General features: G+C 47.1%; 2 protein-coding genes across 5 annotated transcripts in view; one reads left to right on the forward strand and one right to left on the reverse strand.

The window, feature by feature from the left end:
- The first annotated feature begins 685 nt into the window (after nucleotides 1-685).
- On the forward strand, nucleotides 686-10,197 carry FAM63A (family with sequence similarity 63, member A). Of its 4 annotated transcripts, none has more exons than XM_008584454.1 (10): nucleotides 686-1,609; nucleotides 4,010-4,831; nucleotides 5,209-5,266; nucleotides 5,681-5,745; nucleotides 6,095-6,253; nucleotides 7,186-7,288; nucleotides 7,640-7,782; nucleotides 8,757-8,948; nucleotides 9,246-9,398; nucleotides 9,656-10,197. In XM_008584454.1, the coding sequence occupies exons 2-10, from the start codon at nucleotides 4,379-4,381 to the stop codon at nucleotides 9,734-9,736; spliced, it is 1,407 nt and encodes a 468-aa protein (XP_008582676.1). In that variant the 5' UTR covers nucleotides 686-1,609; nucleotides 4,010-4,378; the 3' UTR covers nucleotides 9,737-10,197. The 4 variants fall into 4 exon arrangements, with proteins under 4 accessions (XP_008582676.1, XP_008582683.1, XP_008582678.1 ...); XM_008584461.1 differs by having other exon boundaries at nucleotides 1,024-1,609; nucleotides 9,273-9,398; XM_008584456.1 differs by having other exon boundaries at nucleotides 1,024-1,609; nucleotides 4,290-4,831.
- Nucleotides 10,198-10,847: 650 nt separating this feature from the next.
- ANXA9 (annexin A9) overlaps nucleotides 10,848-14,044 on the reverse strand; it is a 10,307-nt gene continuing 7,110 nt past the window's right edge. Inside the window, exons 11-12 of the mRNA XM_008584477.1 lie at nucleotides 11,442-11,564; nucleotides 10,848-11,179 (exon numbers count right to left, since the gene is read on the reverse strand). Of these exons, the coding sequence (XP_008582699.1) occupies nucleotides 11,117-11,179; nucleotides 11,442-11,564 (186 nt within the window). The 3' untranslated portion in view covers nucleotides 10,848-11,116. The remainder of the gene's footprint in view (nucleotides 11,180-11,441; nucleotides 11,565-14,044) is intronic.

The raw sequence follows: 14,044 nt of genomic DNA on the forward strand, positions 1-14,044 counted from the left end.
CACTGAGCATCAGGTTGACATCTTCAACCACACATGGCAAAACCGCTCTTCAGCTTCCTTTCTCGAATTCTCTCCTTTACCAAACTGACCTATTGCCACCAATTTTGTGGTTGTCCATAGTAAAAAAAAAAACTTTGGAGTAACCTTTGACCCCTTTGCTTGATATCTACAGTGTCTTGCCAAACTCCTTTTGCTTCTTCCTTTCTAACTCTGTAGACTGTTTTTTCTACAGCCCGGGCAAATGTCTCCTCATTCCTTTCTTGGACTGTTATAACCTTGGCTCTTTGCTCGCTGCCTAATTGTTCCAGCTGTTTTCTCAGTCTTCAGAGCTGCTTGAAGTTTTATCCTATGGCAGTCCTGTAAGTAGAACTTGGAGGACCCTTCAGAATGTTGAGTTAGGTTCCAACCTCCCTTAACTGCCACTCTCCAGCCCCTGGGCAGTGCAGAGTACTTAAAATAAATGTACCCTCATCATCAACTGTTCCCTCATTAACTAACCCTTTATTTATCTATTAATCCTTTATTTCCTACCATCAACCTCACACCCACTTTTCCTTCTTCCCAAGCTGGAAATTGAGAGGAGATGACTGATGAGAAGCTGAGACCTATGGTTGAAACAAAACCGAGAGCACAGGAGTGTTGCAGCTCCTGCCGGCTCGGCTAGTTCTCTCCCTGCTGTGCTCTTCCCAGGGCCTGGGGCTTTATCCACAACTTTTATGCACTTCCAGGGGCAGAGACCAGCCAGTTTCATTTCTAGACTAAAAAAATAACAGCGAGAACTTGGAAAAGAGCCTTCTCAGGGCTCCAGAGAGGAAGGAACAGGATTTTATTTTATTAGTAGTATTTTTTACATTAAATGAGTAGATATGCAGATATGCTCTCTGGCCCTGCTTCTGTGGATCCAGAGCAAAAGACTGCCATACCTGGGGAGAAAGCCCAGCTCCAACAAGCTGCTGCTGTCCAGCCCTGCTCCTGCCCACTCAGCAAGGGCACTTGCTCTTCCCTGTTCTCACCAGAGAGGCACAAGCGCTCCGTCCCTTCCAGCGGCAGGCAGCGGGAAGAGAAAGGGTCTGTTGTTTCTCTCTCCTTGTTTCTTGCTCTCTGCTGATCACCCAGCTGCTGACCGGGTCAGAAAGCCCCGATGGAAATCCTCCAGTGTTGGGCAGGCCCCTCCTCCTCCAGAGAGCTTGTCCTCGACTAATTTTTCTTTGTCCCGATGGGAGAAAGAGAGAGAGAAAGAAGAAAGAAGAAAAACCACAAACTTCCTTTGAAAACCAGTTTGTAGTCAGGGCCTGGAGCACACGCCCCAGACTCAGCGACTCAGGAATCCTGAAGACGCTCTGAGCGACCCTGGAGCACCTGGGCTGCGCCTCTGCCTGCCCTCACCCCCCTCCAGTGCCCCCAGTCCTGGGCGTGAGTCCGGAAGTGGCCACGACACAGCCAGGACCGCCGCTTGTAAACCTGTGTAAACCTGTGTAAGCACTGGCTGGCGCTGGCAGCCGGAAAGCAGCTGGCCCTGGTGGTGCCCCTCATTGTACCCACGTCCCCTGTTGAATGGCCAGAGCTGAGCCCTCCTTCTCAGTCCTGGAACATCACCCACTTCTTTAAGGTAAAAACTTTGTTTTAACCATCTTCATTCTCTCTTTTCCTCTCCGGCTCTCGGGAGTTGACACTTGACTGTCCTCCCCTCTTTGGTCTCTACAAGTCTGAATTGCTTAGAGGTGCTAAGGCAGGAGGAATGTGTAAACGGGATGCTTGGTTCTTTCATTTCCTCCTTGTAATGAAACCCTCCCCCTCTCCCTGTGAGCAGGTAGACAGGGCACTGTGGTGCTGTTTGACTTATTCTGAGGGGGAAATCTAAATCATTGGTTGCATGAAGATTTGGGTCAGATCGAGAAGGAGATTGGAATGGGACGGTAAGGGACTTCTGGGGAAAGGAAGGTTCCTGGGAGAGGAGGAGTGTCTTCTTCAAGCTACATGCCTATTTTATATGCTTCTTCCAACTGCTACTAACTAGGAGGGGCCAGGGCTATTTTAACTCCCTCACCCACCATCATAGGATAATTCCAGCTGGAGAGAAAGTGTAGGACTTGAGCTGAGACAAGAGGCGGAAAAGAATGAAATCCTGATTTGTTTGAGTATCCTCCCCCTCGTCCTTTCCTACTCTGAAATACTCCATGCCCTCCCCACCAGGAATATATCTTGTAGGGTAGAAACCTTCCGTGACATTTCCTGCCCCTGCCTCTTAAGACTTAGCCCACGTAGTTCTGCACAATTTCTCTGAGACGCCACTCGCTCAGGTGTCCAGTTCCTGGTTTCTTTTGGCTCATCCCCCAAGCCAGCTAGCTGACCAGCCCCCACTTAATTATTGATCATTTCTGGCACTGGACAAAAAAGATTAGAAACGAGCCCTGCTTTTTTAACTTTCCCAGGCTCTGGCATCTGTTTCAAGGCTCACCATAAGTGTCACTTGGGAGAAGAGGAAGAAAGGAGAAAGAGGTGGAAAAAAGTATAAGGCCTGAAGGGAATTTTTGCTACTCTGATTCTAAATTAACAACATGTAAATGAGGGCCAGCCAGTGGCTCACTTGGGAGAGTGTGGTACTGACAACACCAAGTCAAGGGTTAAGATCCCCTCACCGGTCATCTTTATATAGGGGGGGGAAAAGTAAATGAGATGCAGCTAGCATAAATTATATTTGAATCAGGAAGATGATCAATTTAGGTGACTAGGCTTACTTTATTTCAGTAACTTCAATGTACCTCGACCTCATCTCCCAGGCCTTCCCCTAGCCCCAAATTCCTACAGATTTATAAGAAGGAATCATAGTCTCAGGTTAGGAGGAAGCTAGAGAGAAGACAAGAGTTCTACCTAGTTTAATTTCTCCTGGTTTCTCACCTAACTATTCAGGGGAAGAAGAACAAGGAGATTGAAGGAAGATTTCTCTAGAGGGCAGTGTTTGTGGCTTTTTGTGATTTACTATCCACAGTGTTAATTAAATGTCTATCAATGTTTGACTCGATGCTTAGAGCTGGTAGAGAGCAGGCTAAACAGGTCCAGTGTTCACATCTAAAATGACCTAGGTGGGAATAGACATAAAGAACACACTCACAGGTAGGTGAATGTAGAGGGAGTATTTTTTTTTTTTTAATGTAAATCAATAACCAGCATTTTCCTATTCCACATAAATTGTGGGCAAGAGAATATCTGTGGGTTAGGGTAGTTTTGGGAACGAAGGCGAACTGAGGAGAAGTTGCTATTTCAATTCCAGCTGCCAAAAGAAGCTTACAGGAAGAATTCGTGGGGAGTGCTTTTCGTGCCTCTAATCCGAAGTTACTTATCAGAACCAGTCTCTGATTCAAGTCCCTGTGACATACATTTCCACTCTCCAGACTACAGGAAGTCTTTCCCAAGACCTTTTTGCTATAGTATGCCTCTAGAACCAGTCTCTGATTCAAGTCCCCGTGACATACATTTCCACTCTCCAGACTACAGGAAGTCTTTCCCAAGACCTTTTTGCTATAGTTTAGGGTTGCGTAAGGTTCAGTAGACTCCTTTGAGTAGAAAGACTTCCCCTTTCTCACCAGTGTGTCACCTTTAGGGACATGATACTGACTCTCTGCATCTCCACTCTTCACCCCAAGCACTATGTGACTGACTGTTAATCTTTTCAGCCTTGGGTGAGGCACAGAGAAGGTATCCCTAAGGATATAAGCAGCCTGTATGTGCTCAGAATGTTCTGTAAAGGGGCAGGGTTTGGTGTAGGGCAGAGAAATTACCCCTGTCCCAGCTGTGGTGGGGATTATTGATGTGACGCCAGTTACAGGGTGAGTGAAAGATCACTGTATTAATAACTATTAGTATAGTTGTTTTTTTGTTTTTGTTTTTGGTGGCTGGCCAGTCATCAGTAGAGTTTTAACATTTCTTTTTCCATCTCTTTCCCTTCTGTCTTTCTCCTTTGCACTCTCCCTTTCTCTGTCTTTTCTTCATTCCTTCTCATCTGTTTCAGGGAAGCTGACTCTACCCAATGTCTTCAATTCCACTCCACTCATCCCTCCCAAGCTCGGAAGCCCCAAGCCCTCCTTAGTCCCATCTATTCACAGCAAGTTAGAGGTGGAAGGAGCTCAGCCCGGGGCCCATCTGTTTATACAAGCTGAGAAAGACACCTACTACCCATAGCCAGGAGTGACTACACAGACACTAGCCACACTTCCACACTGCATTCCTTTTCCAAGACTTTTCTGGGTCCATTTGCTTTCCAGCCCAATGATTTTCTTCTTATTGGACAGGTCCCTCTTTTGCATGCCAAGCCTGGTTTAGGAAAGTCTCTGAGATCAATAAATGCCTCCAGTGCCCCTCGGTTGACTACCTTCCAACCATGGAGCACCATCAGCCTGAGCATCCAGCCCCTGGTAAGGCCATGACTGCAGAAGCAGTCACCCCTGAAAACCATGAGGTCCTGTTGGGACCGGATGAGCACCCTCAGGACAAAAATGCCAAAGATGCTGATGGGGCAACTGGAGAACAGGAGCCAGTAGACCAACCTTTGCTGCCTGCCCAGGATGGGGATAACCTCGAGTCCCCTCCACCTGAAGCTAGCTCAAGTCAACCAGGGCCAGCCCACAGGATGTCGCCTGAAGTGGAGACAATGGGGACATGCTTCATGCCCCAGGAGCTTCCCCAGTCCCCCAAGACCCGGCAGCCTGAGCTAGATTTCTACTGCGTGAAGTGGATCCCCTGGAAGGGAGAACGGACACCCATCATCACCCAGAGCTCTAACGGCCCTTGCCCTCTCCTCGCCATCATGAACATCCTCTTTCTTCAGTGGAAGGTAAGAGAGAGTTCATATGGGGGCTCAGAAAATGTTGGGAAGTACTCTTCCCTGACCTACCTCCTTGATCATCCTGATTTTCTCAAAACAGTCAAAACTTTCCAGATTATTCTCCCCATTTCTTCAACTTGAACAAATGAGATAGGATGTTCCTAAAAAGAAAGCAAGAAAAAAACCAAAAACGATCTGTTCTACTCCTGTATCTCCTGCTCTCTAGAAATGGGAATGCCTTGCAGTATTTCATGTTCATTCCTTGCTCCAGTTGCAAGGCTTTATTTTCCACCCCATCCTACCACTGGACACCCCCCCTTCTACGGGGTTCTCCTTCAGTGTTCTGTGAGGGAAAGCACACACATGATCACTCCCTCTGCCTCCAGGTGAAGCTGCCCCCCCAGAAGGAAGTGATCACATCAGATGAGCTCATGGCCCATCTTGGTGAGTGACTGGGCCTTGAAAGGGAATTACCCAATGGGTTCTAGAGCTATCTACTCAGCCAGATCCAAATTATTGAAGGATCTCTATTTGGGGCTCTGATGTGGCAGGGAGGGAAAGGGTCCAATGGGGCTTCTTTGCAAGGCCGGAGAATGAATAGCAAAGTTCAAGGTGTCAGGAGTCCTGGATTGTAACACTAGTTCTGCCCTCAGCTTTTGTATGTGACCTTGGGGGGCCCTTTCACCTTTATGAGCCTGTTTCTTCCTCTGAGAAATGAAGGGTCTGGCTTAGGCTCTAAAGTCCTTTTGAGCTCTGAAAATCTGTAGTCCTGTGATAATACCCCATTCTTCAGAAGAAGACGAAGCAGAGCTTTGGGGACAATTGTGGGGTAAGCTGATAAGGGATCCTATCTTGTAGGAAACTGCCTCCTGTCCATCAAGCCTCAGGAGAAGTCAGAGGGACTTCAGCTTAATTTTCAGCAGGTGAGATAAAGGTCTGCACATAGGGGTTTGCAGGTTCGTAAGGGGATACCCAGAGCTATGAAGAGAAGCCCTTTTGCTGCTTCTTAAGAGGGTTCCTTGAACCATGATTTCTCTCTACAGGAGGAGGAGAAGAGTATATTTTTGTCTGAGAAAATATGTTCATTTGTATAAGATAAAGAAGGGTTGAGTCAAGGGAGGAATGAAATGGCTCATAAGAGAATCAAGGAAGAAAAGCAACAAGATTAATTTTTTATTTCTGGAGGTGGGAGAGGAGTGGTGGGAGAGGAGGCTAGAATATCCATCATTTTCTTTTTTTTTTTTTCCCCCATCATTTTATTTTCTACCCCAGAATGTGGATGATGCAATGACAGTGCTGCCTAAACTGGCCACAGGTCTGGATGTCAATGTGCGATTCACAGGCGTCTCTGATTTTGAGTATACACCTGAGTGCAGTGTCTTTGACTTACTAGGCATACCTCTGTACCATGGCTGGCTTGTTGATCCACAGGTGAGGGTGGGAAGGCCCCAATGAGACTCATATTCAGTTTAAGCTGATTCGATGAGAGAGGCAAAATTTTGTGGGGTGGGGATTAGGGAGATGGGGGTTAGATTGGTTTGGGAGGGGAATAGGTTTAGAGACTGGACCCAGTGAAGACTTCCTTGAATTTTAATCTTTTTTGGGGGGGTAACATTCTTTTTTTTTTTTTTTTTTATGTTAGGGAGATGGGGGTTAGATTGGTTTGGGAGGGGAATAGGTTTAGAGACTGGACCCAGTGAAGACTTCCTTGAATTTTAATCTTTTTGGGGGGGGTAACATTCTTTTTTTTTTTTTTTTTTAAAGATGACCGGTAAGGGGATCTTAACCCTTGACTTGGTGTTGTCAGCACCACGCTCAGCCAGTGAGCAAACCGGCCATCCCTATATGGGATCCGAACCCGGGGCCTTGGTGTTATCAGCACCGCACTCTCCCGAGTGAGCCACGGGCCGGCCCAGGGGGGGTAACATTCTAATACAAGCAAACCATATGCAAATAGGATCAGTTCTTTAGACATCAAAAATTTAGGAAACTTTTGTCATAGGGTTGCAGTCCTTGTAGGCTTGGTTAATTTCCTTTCTTAAAAAACGCTCAATTTTTGGGGGGGCCGGCCTGGTGGCGCACTGGATAGTGCGCCGCTTGGGAAGCGCGGCGGCGCTCCCGCCCGAGGGTTCGGATCCCACATACATCTCCCACAGTGATCTCCCGCTCACTGGCTGAGCGAGGCGTGGGAGCAACACTGAGGGTTGCAATCCCATTGCCGGTCCCCGGTCCGGTACGGGGGCAACACTGAGGGTTGCGATCCGTTGCCGGACATGGAAAAAGACAAAAGACAAAAAAAAAAAAAAAAAAAAAAAAAGCTCAATTTTTTCTGTTTGTGACACCCCACCCTGCTACCCATGCAGAGTCCTGAGGCTGTGAGTGCAGTTGGGAAACTGAGCTACAACCAGTTGGTAGAGAAGATCATCACCTGCAAACACTCCAGTGACACCAACCTCGTGACAGAAGGTGATATTCTTCCCTTCTCATGGATCTTATGTAGAGGGAATGATGGCTACTTAGGTTTATTATTTATTGTCTGTTGTCTCCTGCCACGTCCCACTAGAATATAAGCTCCACAATAGGGAGTTTGGGGAATTTGTTAAGTTCATGAGTATCCCCTGTGCCTAGTGCAGTGCCTGGCACAAGGTCAGCTCCTCTGTACTTGTTGAGTGAATGAATACAGTCAGGCCTCAAGGAAGGGATTTCAGAAGGTGGGACTTATCCCTGGGGCTTTTGACAGGGGCTCTATGGATGATCCTTCTTATTGTGGACTTCAGATTTAAGCCAAATTCCCCCCATCTTGTGCCTTTCTGGCAGGCCTGATTGCAGAGCAGTTCCTGGAGGCCACTGCAGCACAGCTGACCTACCATGGACTGTGTGAGTTAACAGCAACTGCCAAGGCGGGTGAACTTAGTGTCTTTTTCCGAAACAACCACTTCAGCACCATGACTAAGCACAAGGTGAGGAGGGTTCAGAGGTGGTGGGTTGGAATGCTGTCATTTCCTCGTGCCTTTTTCTTCTGGGTCAGTGTTTCAGGCAGGATAAGGTAGATTAAGTCGTGGTAATGAATGACTCCTAAAATCCCTGTGGTTTACCACAACAAAGGTTTATTTCTCGCTCATGCTGCATGGCCACAGTGGATTGGCTACAGTTCTGTCCCACACAATCTACACTCTGGGACTTAGGCTGACAAAAGAGCCTTCATCTGAAATCTATGAAGGAAAAGAGAGAGAGGGACAACTATGCACTCACTCTGAGTGCTTCTGCCTGGAATGACTCATTTCTGCTCTCATCTCACTGGTCAGAGCAAGCCATAGGGGATAAGCCTACCATCAGTGGGACAGGAAAGTATACTCCTCTCCCAGGAAGGGGCAGTGGGATTGTTTTTTTTTTTTTTTTTTAATTAAGCCTATAGCACCCAGCATTCCCAGGGGGTCTCCCCCCCAAGTACAAACCAGGCCTGACCCTGCTTAGCTTCCGAGATCAGCGGCATGGCCATAGGTGGCAGTGGAATCTTTGAACAACTTTCCAGTCTTCCAAAGTCAGAAATTGCTGGAGTTCAGGAATTGAGTGGAAGAGGGAGAGGTCTCTGGTTCTCAAACAATTTATCCTCATAGCCATTAGGCAAGCCCAAAGAACCATGGGAAAGGGGGGGAGAAAGCAGGATCTTGTGTGGCACCCCAGCCCTGAGGACTCCATGCTTGACCAAAATGACTGCCATACTCACACGCAGCTGGACACACACTCAGACATTCCTTCCCTCTCCCCACAGTCACGCATATTTATAAATGCCCTGTATGCTTACACTGACACGTTCCAGCTAGCACACCAGTTAATCCAAATCTTCTCCACCTGTGCCTCTGAGATGATTTCTGGTGGTAAACTGCTTCCGTATCACTTATCCTACCAATTAGCTCTGTCTTTTTCTTTTCAGAATCACTTGTACCTACTGGTCACTGACCAGGGCTTTCTACAGGAGGAGCAAGTGGTTTGGGAGAGCTTGCACAATGTGGATGGAGACAGCTGCTTCTGTGACTCTGACTTTCACCTAAGTCATTCCCTGGGCAAGGGTCCTGGAGCAGAAAGTGGGAGCGGTTCCCCAGAAAAGCAACTACAGGTAGACCAGGTATGTGGGGCCTCTGGGAAAGATGCAGAGAGAGAGCCATAAGTGAACTGCATGCATTTTATCATCTAGAGGCCATGACGTGTGACATCCATGCCCCTTTATTCTCTGTTACCTTTGGACCATCTCCTCACTTGGTGTATATTCTCTGGCATCAGATAATATACCAGGCTGTGTGTTTTGTTCTGGAGAGAGAAGGAGCTGGAGAATGTGAAGGATGAAGAAAAACTGATTTGGAAACCTAGCCTGAGTATCCATGCCCCCAGCCTTAGCCTCCCTCACAGTTCTTGTTCTCTCCAGGACTACCTGATTGCCCTGTCTCTGCAGCAGCAACAGCAGCCACAAGGCACATTGGGTCTTAGCGACTTGGAGCTGGCCCAGCAACTTCAGCAAGAGGAGTATCAACAGCATCAAGCAGTCCAGCCTGTGCAAACATGGGCCCCATCACCACAGGTGAGCTTGCTGTGCTCCTCTGGCCTGTTGCCACATTCCCATTGTGCCAGCCCATGCTTTGCCTGGTCTGGAACCTGCACTTGTCCCAAAACTTCTCTTGGGGCCGTTCTCCTGCCTGTTCCTCTTCCCTAGAGTCCCTCTCTATCTTTCTCTCCCCAGTGCCCCTCCTGATCATGACCCCCCCACTTCCTTCTAGAATCTCTGTCCTTGTTGCTTTTCCAACGTTGTTGGATGACCAATCGTTAAATTCAATACAGGGCAGAGGAGCCGCATCCGGACGCGCAGCCGGGGAGCGCCGGCAGAGGCCGAAGCATGAGTCTGACTGTGTTCTGCTATAGCTCTGCCCCAGTGCCGGGCTGACCTACTCCTTCTTTCAGAGGCTACGGCTAATTTGCTTGCTCTCCCACCTCAACACCTGAGATATGCAGGATAACTTATTTATGGACTGTTGGGGATTGAGGCAGGCAGGAAACGCCAGGGTCAGACTCGGTAACTCCCTTGCCCTCACGTGCTGCTGCCTTCTCTTCCTCCCATCCAGGGCAACATTGGGATAGATGGGGTGAAGAAATGTGGTTCCCAACTTCCTTTCCCAGAATAGTCACATGAATATACAGACTCAGGCTCCAGGGTGAGATCCCAATCTGGAATGTATCTCTCCTACTTCCCACCCCTGACTTCCTGGGTGCTCCTGGCTACCCAGCAGGCCTACTCCCTTTGTTTCAGGGTTTTATTTGGGTTTCTATCTCCATTATTTGTAATGCCTGCCTAGAGGTTTGGAAATAAAACTTCTTTCCTGAGATCTGTTGTTTGCCTTACCCTGCAGCAGTGGGGTTAAGTATTTGACCCAATTGAGGAATGCAAAAAGGGGGAGCGGGGTAAAGAGACTTAAGGAGGTTGTTTGTCATTTCTAATAGAGACAGCAGGGGGAACCAAAGCCTGCCTTTTTTCTTTGTTTCTGTATTTGATAGGTCTTTCATGGGAAATAGTACTCTAATGAGAGGTGGGTTTCCAAATCCGTTTGGATAGATGAGTCTGGGGTTGTGTTCCCTGCTAGCCCGAGATTTCCCAGGCTGGGCAGGGCAGCTTGACTCTTTGCTTGCTTCTCCGTTCATACAGATGGTCTTTTGCAACCTCTGACCATTTTTTACCTTGTTCTGGTGCCTGTTTTTCAATTATTTTGCCTGAAATTTTCTGGGCAAGAGAGAATAATGAGGGTGAGGGAAGACACGGGGTGGTGGTGGTGGGGGGGGGTTGTTGATAATGGCAGCACCAGAGCAAAAACAGGATTCCTGTTAAATAGCCAAGTACACATCAAAGTCACCTCCAACTCCAAGGCCTCCAGCCAGGTCCTGTCATGCTCCACCCAAATTTCAATCAGGAACACAAATGACAGTGAAGTTTGCCAAAAGAATTCAAGTATTAGTGAGATATTCTGGCCAGGGTATGGGAAGGATGAGTGGGGCAGAAACTATTAGAGATCTCATTACTCCACACCCAAGACGGAACTACAGGACCCAGGCACAGGCATCATTCTGAGATGAGGGAAATTAAGGGATTTAAAAGAAACTTAGAGTTCCAGCCTCAACAAGAAGCTGGAGCATGTGGTGCTCAGTGAGGGGTTGTCCTATTTGGAGGCCCAGTTGGTCTCTTGCAGGCTTGGCGAAACATGGGACTCTCAGATCCTTGAATGTCATGTGGGGGTGGGGAGCAGGGATGTCTCAAATGTCTTCAGCCCTGCACAGGGCCAGTAGGGCTGATCGGCAATCCCCTTTCACTGCATCCTGCAGACAAGGGAGTCAGGTGTTAGAAAGACCCACCGCCACCATGGCCCAAGCACTCTGTCCCCTCCCTTGTGCTGGTCCATAACTCTCATCTGGGGCAGAAGTTTCCTCTTGCTGCTTGGAGTCCTGCACTGAATTAACTCATGAGTTAAGACTCATGAGTTCTACAGGGCAAGAATATGCTCAGCTGTGTGCAAGGACTGTGGGTGGAGGTGAGAAGTGAAGCTGTGCAGCTCCAAGTTAAGAACTAGTCAAGTTTCACCTGGAGAGAAGAGTAGAGGGACTTCCCAAATTTCTTCTTGAACTCAGCTCTGATGCTTAGAAGATCAGTTTCACTTCGAGAGATAAGGATGCGCATCAGGATTCCGTAATTGGGTTTCGTTTCCTGGTAGAGGAAGAAACAGATTTGGTGGGGATGGGAAGGCAGGGGGGTGGCAAAGAATAGTTAGACAGTAAGATACTCACTGAGAGTAGGGATTAAATGGCATGGAGGATTATTGCAGGAAGTGGAGGCGAGGTGGGAGTCAGGGGAAAAGAGAAGTATAAATTATCTTGGGGCAAAAATTCTTTGTCTATCCTCATGGAAGATAATGAATCAGGACAGATCAGTCTCTGTGGGGTCAGCTTGAGTATTTCTCTGTTCCTTCCACATGTCTTTCCTGGCCCTGCCATTAGCTTAGACCCTCACTCCTCCAGAGCTTGGTGGGTGGTTCCAAAGACAAGTACACCAGGAAGGCTAGAAAAGACCTGCTGCCTATATAAAGGCTGCCAGCATGAGGGTTGACCAGTTAGCTCAGCTGGTTAGAGCGTGGTACTGATTACACCAAGGTCTGGGGTTTGATCCCTGTACCAACCAGCTATCCCCCTCACCCCAATGACAAAAAAAAAGACTGCTAACATGAAAACCAGGAAGACTGCTTTTAACTTCCAAGTTAGTAAATTTCCAAAGAAGATACACGTGCCTGACCCCCAAAGTGAGTTTATGGGGCTCCAATAGAGGTCAGGGTTGTGTGACTTGGTTCTGCTCCTGACCCACCAGGGCCACTTCACATCCCCATCCCTACATATCAGTTTCTCCTGGTTGGACCCTTGCAGTTCAACATCATTGTCTTCTTCCTATGCATGTACCAGGCCTCCTGTCTTTTGGCTAAAGAAAGTAATGGGGGATTCAGAGGGGCTGGCCAGTTAGCTCAGTTGGTTAGAGCGTGGTGCAAATAACACCAAGGTCCAGGGTTTGACCCCTGTACTGACTACCTGCCCCCCCAATTATTTTTTCAGAAAAGTGGGCTTATATTAATTTCTGACTCCGATTTCTTTCTTTCTTTTTTTTTTTTAAAGATGACCAGTAAGGGGATCTTAACCCTTGACTTGGATACTGACTACCTGCCCCCCCCAATTATTTTTTCAGAAAAGTGGGCTTATATTAATTTCTGACTCCGATTTCTTTCTTTTTTTTTTTTTTTTAAAGATGACCAGTAAGGGGATCTTAACCCTTGACTTGGTGTTGTCAGCACCACGCTCTCCCAAGCGAGCTAACCAGCCATCTCTATATAGGATCCGAACCCGTGGCCTTGGTGTTATCAGCACCACACTCTCCCTAGTGAGCCACAGGCCAGCCTCTCTGACTCCGATTTCTAAGATAAATTGGCATTTACATCCAAGAGTGTGGGTCCTATAATCCAAATACACTACAAGGCTGGCTGGTTAGCTAAGTTAGAGTGCAGCCTTACAATACCAAGGTCACGGGCTCAGATCCCCTTACTGCCAAAAAAACCAACAAATACTCTACTAAGTCGTTTATTTGGGGCTGGCTGGCTAGCTCATTTGGTTAGAGCACTGCCTTCTAACTGCCTTGTAACATCAAGGGTTAAGATCTCAGGGCTGGGCAGCCACCAAAAAAAAAAACCTAACAAAATCATTTACTGCTGGGATACAAGTTTGTTTTTACAGGAGTTTAGACAGATGACCACAACTCTTCAAATGAATCTTAGTGTTGACTCATTATAATGATACAGGCTTTATCAGTCAAGTACTATAATCTACTGTCAAGATGGAAATCTCTGGATGATAGAACAAGTGCTTATATATACTGTCTGGAATTACTCAAACCAAGATTGCTGGTTTAAGTATAGATAACATGTTTTTGTTTTTGATTTAAGTATTGATAATATGGAACAAAATCTGACTAGTGTAGAGAAAGGGGGCGCTGGGTGCTAAGAGCATTTATGTTATAGTCGACAAGTTGTTGACCCAGGGCAGTAAATGTCCTATACCATTAAGTGTTTTGCAGGAGACTGTATTACTTACTAGCTGTGTGAACTTGGGCAAGGTCCTTAACCTCTCTGTACTTCAGTTTTTTATCTATAAAACGAGGATGGAGTATGGTTGTGAGGATTAATCAAAGTGTTTGTAACATGCTCAAGACAGCCCTGGCACACAATGAACACCTAAGAAATGCTGGCTCTTGTCATACTTTTTTTGGTGGCTGGCTGGTACGGGGATGCAAACCCTTGACCTTGGTGTTGCAACACTGTGCTCTAATCGGCTGAGCTAACTAGCTAGCCCTTGTCATTATTCTTGCTGCTGTTATCACCATCACTTTGGCAACAGCTGAAACTGGACAAGGTAATGTCCTACAGAGAATATTCATATTTATATTTGGCTACCTAGATATTAACGAGGCCAAAATTTCAGCTTTATTTTTATTTATTTATTTATTTATTTTTATTTTATTTTTTTTTTAAAGATGACCGGTAAGGGGATCTCAACCCTTGGCTTGGTGTTGTCAGCACCACGCTCAGCCAGTGAGCAAACCGGCCATCCCTATATGGGATCCGAACCCGGGGCCTTGGTGTTATCAGCACC

Source organism: Galeopterus variegatus, unplaced genomic scaffold (assembly GCF_000696425.1).
Source record: "Galeopterus variegatus unplaced genomic scaffold, G_variegatus-3.0.2 Scaffold103, whole genome shotgun sequence".
NCBI classification, from domain to species: domain Eukaryota; kingdom Metazoa; phylum Chordata; class Mammalia; order Dermoptera; family Cynocephalidae; genus Galeopterus; species Galeopterus variegatus.

Excerpts from the sequence above, each read along its gene's own strand:
- FAM63A (XM_008584454.1), top strand. The coding sequence starts at position 4,379 with ATGGAGCACCATCAGCCTGAGCATCCAGCCCCTGGTAAGGCCATGACT. Across the intron at positions 5,267-5,680 it reads TGAGCTCATGGCCCATCTTG|GAAACTGCCTCCTGTCCATC; the intron begins GTGAGTGACTGG and ends CCTATCTTGTAG. Across the intron at positions 9,399-9,655 it reads CATGGGCCCCATCACCACAG|GGCAGAGGAGCCGCATCCGG; the intron begins GTGAGCTTGCTG and ends AATTCAATACAG.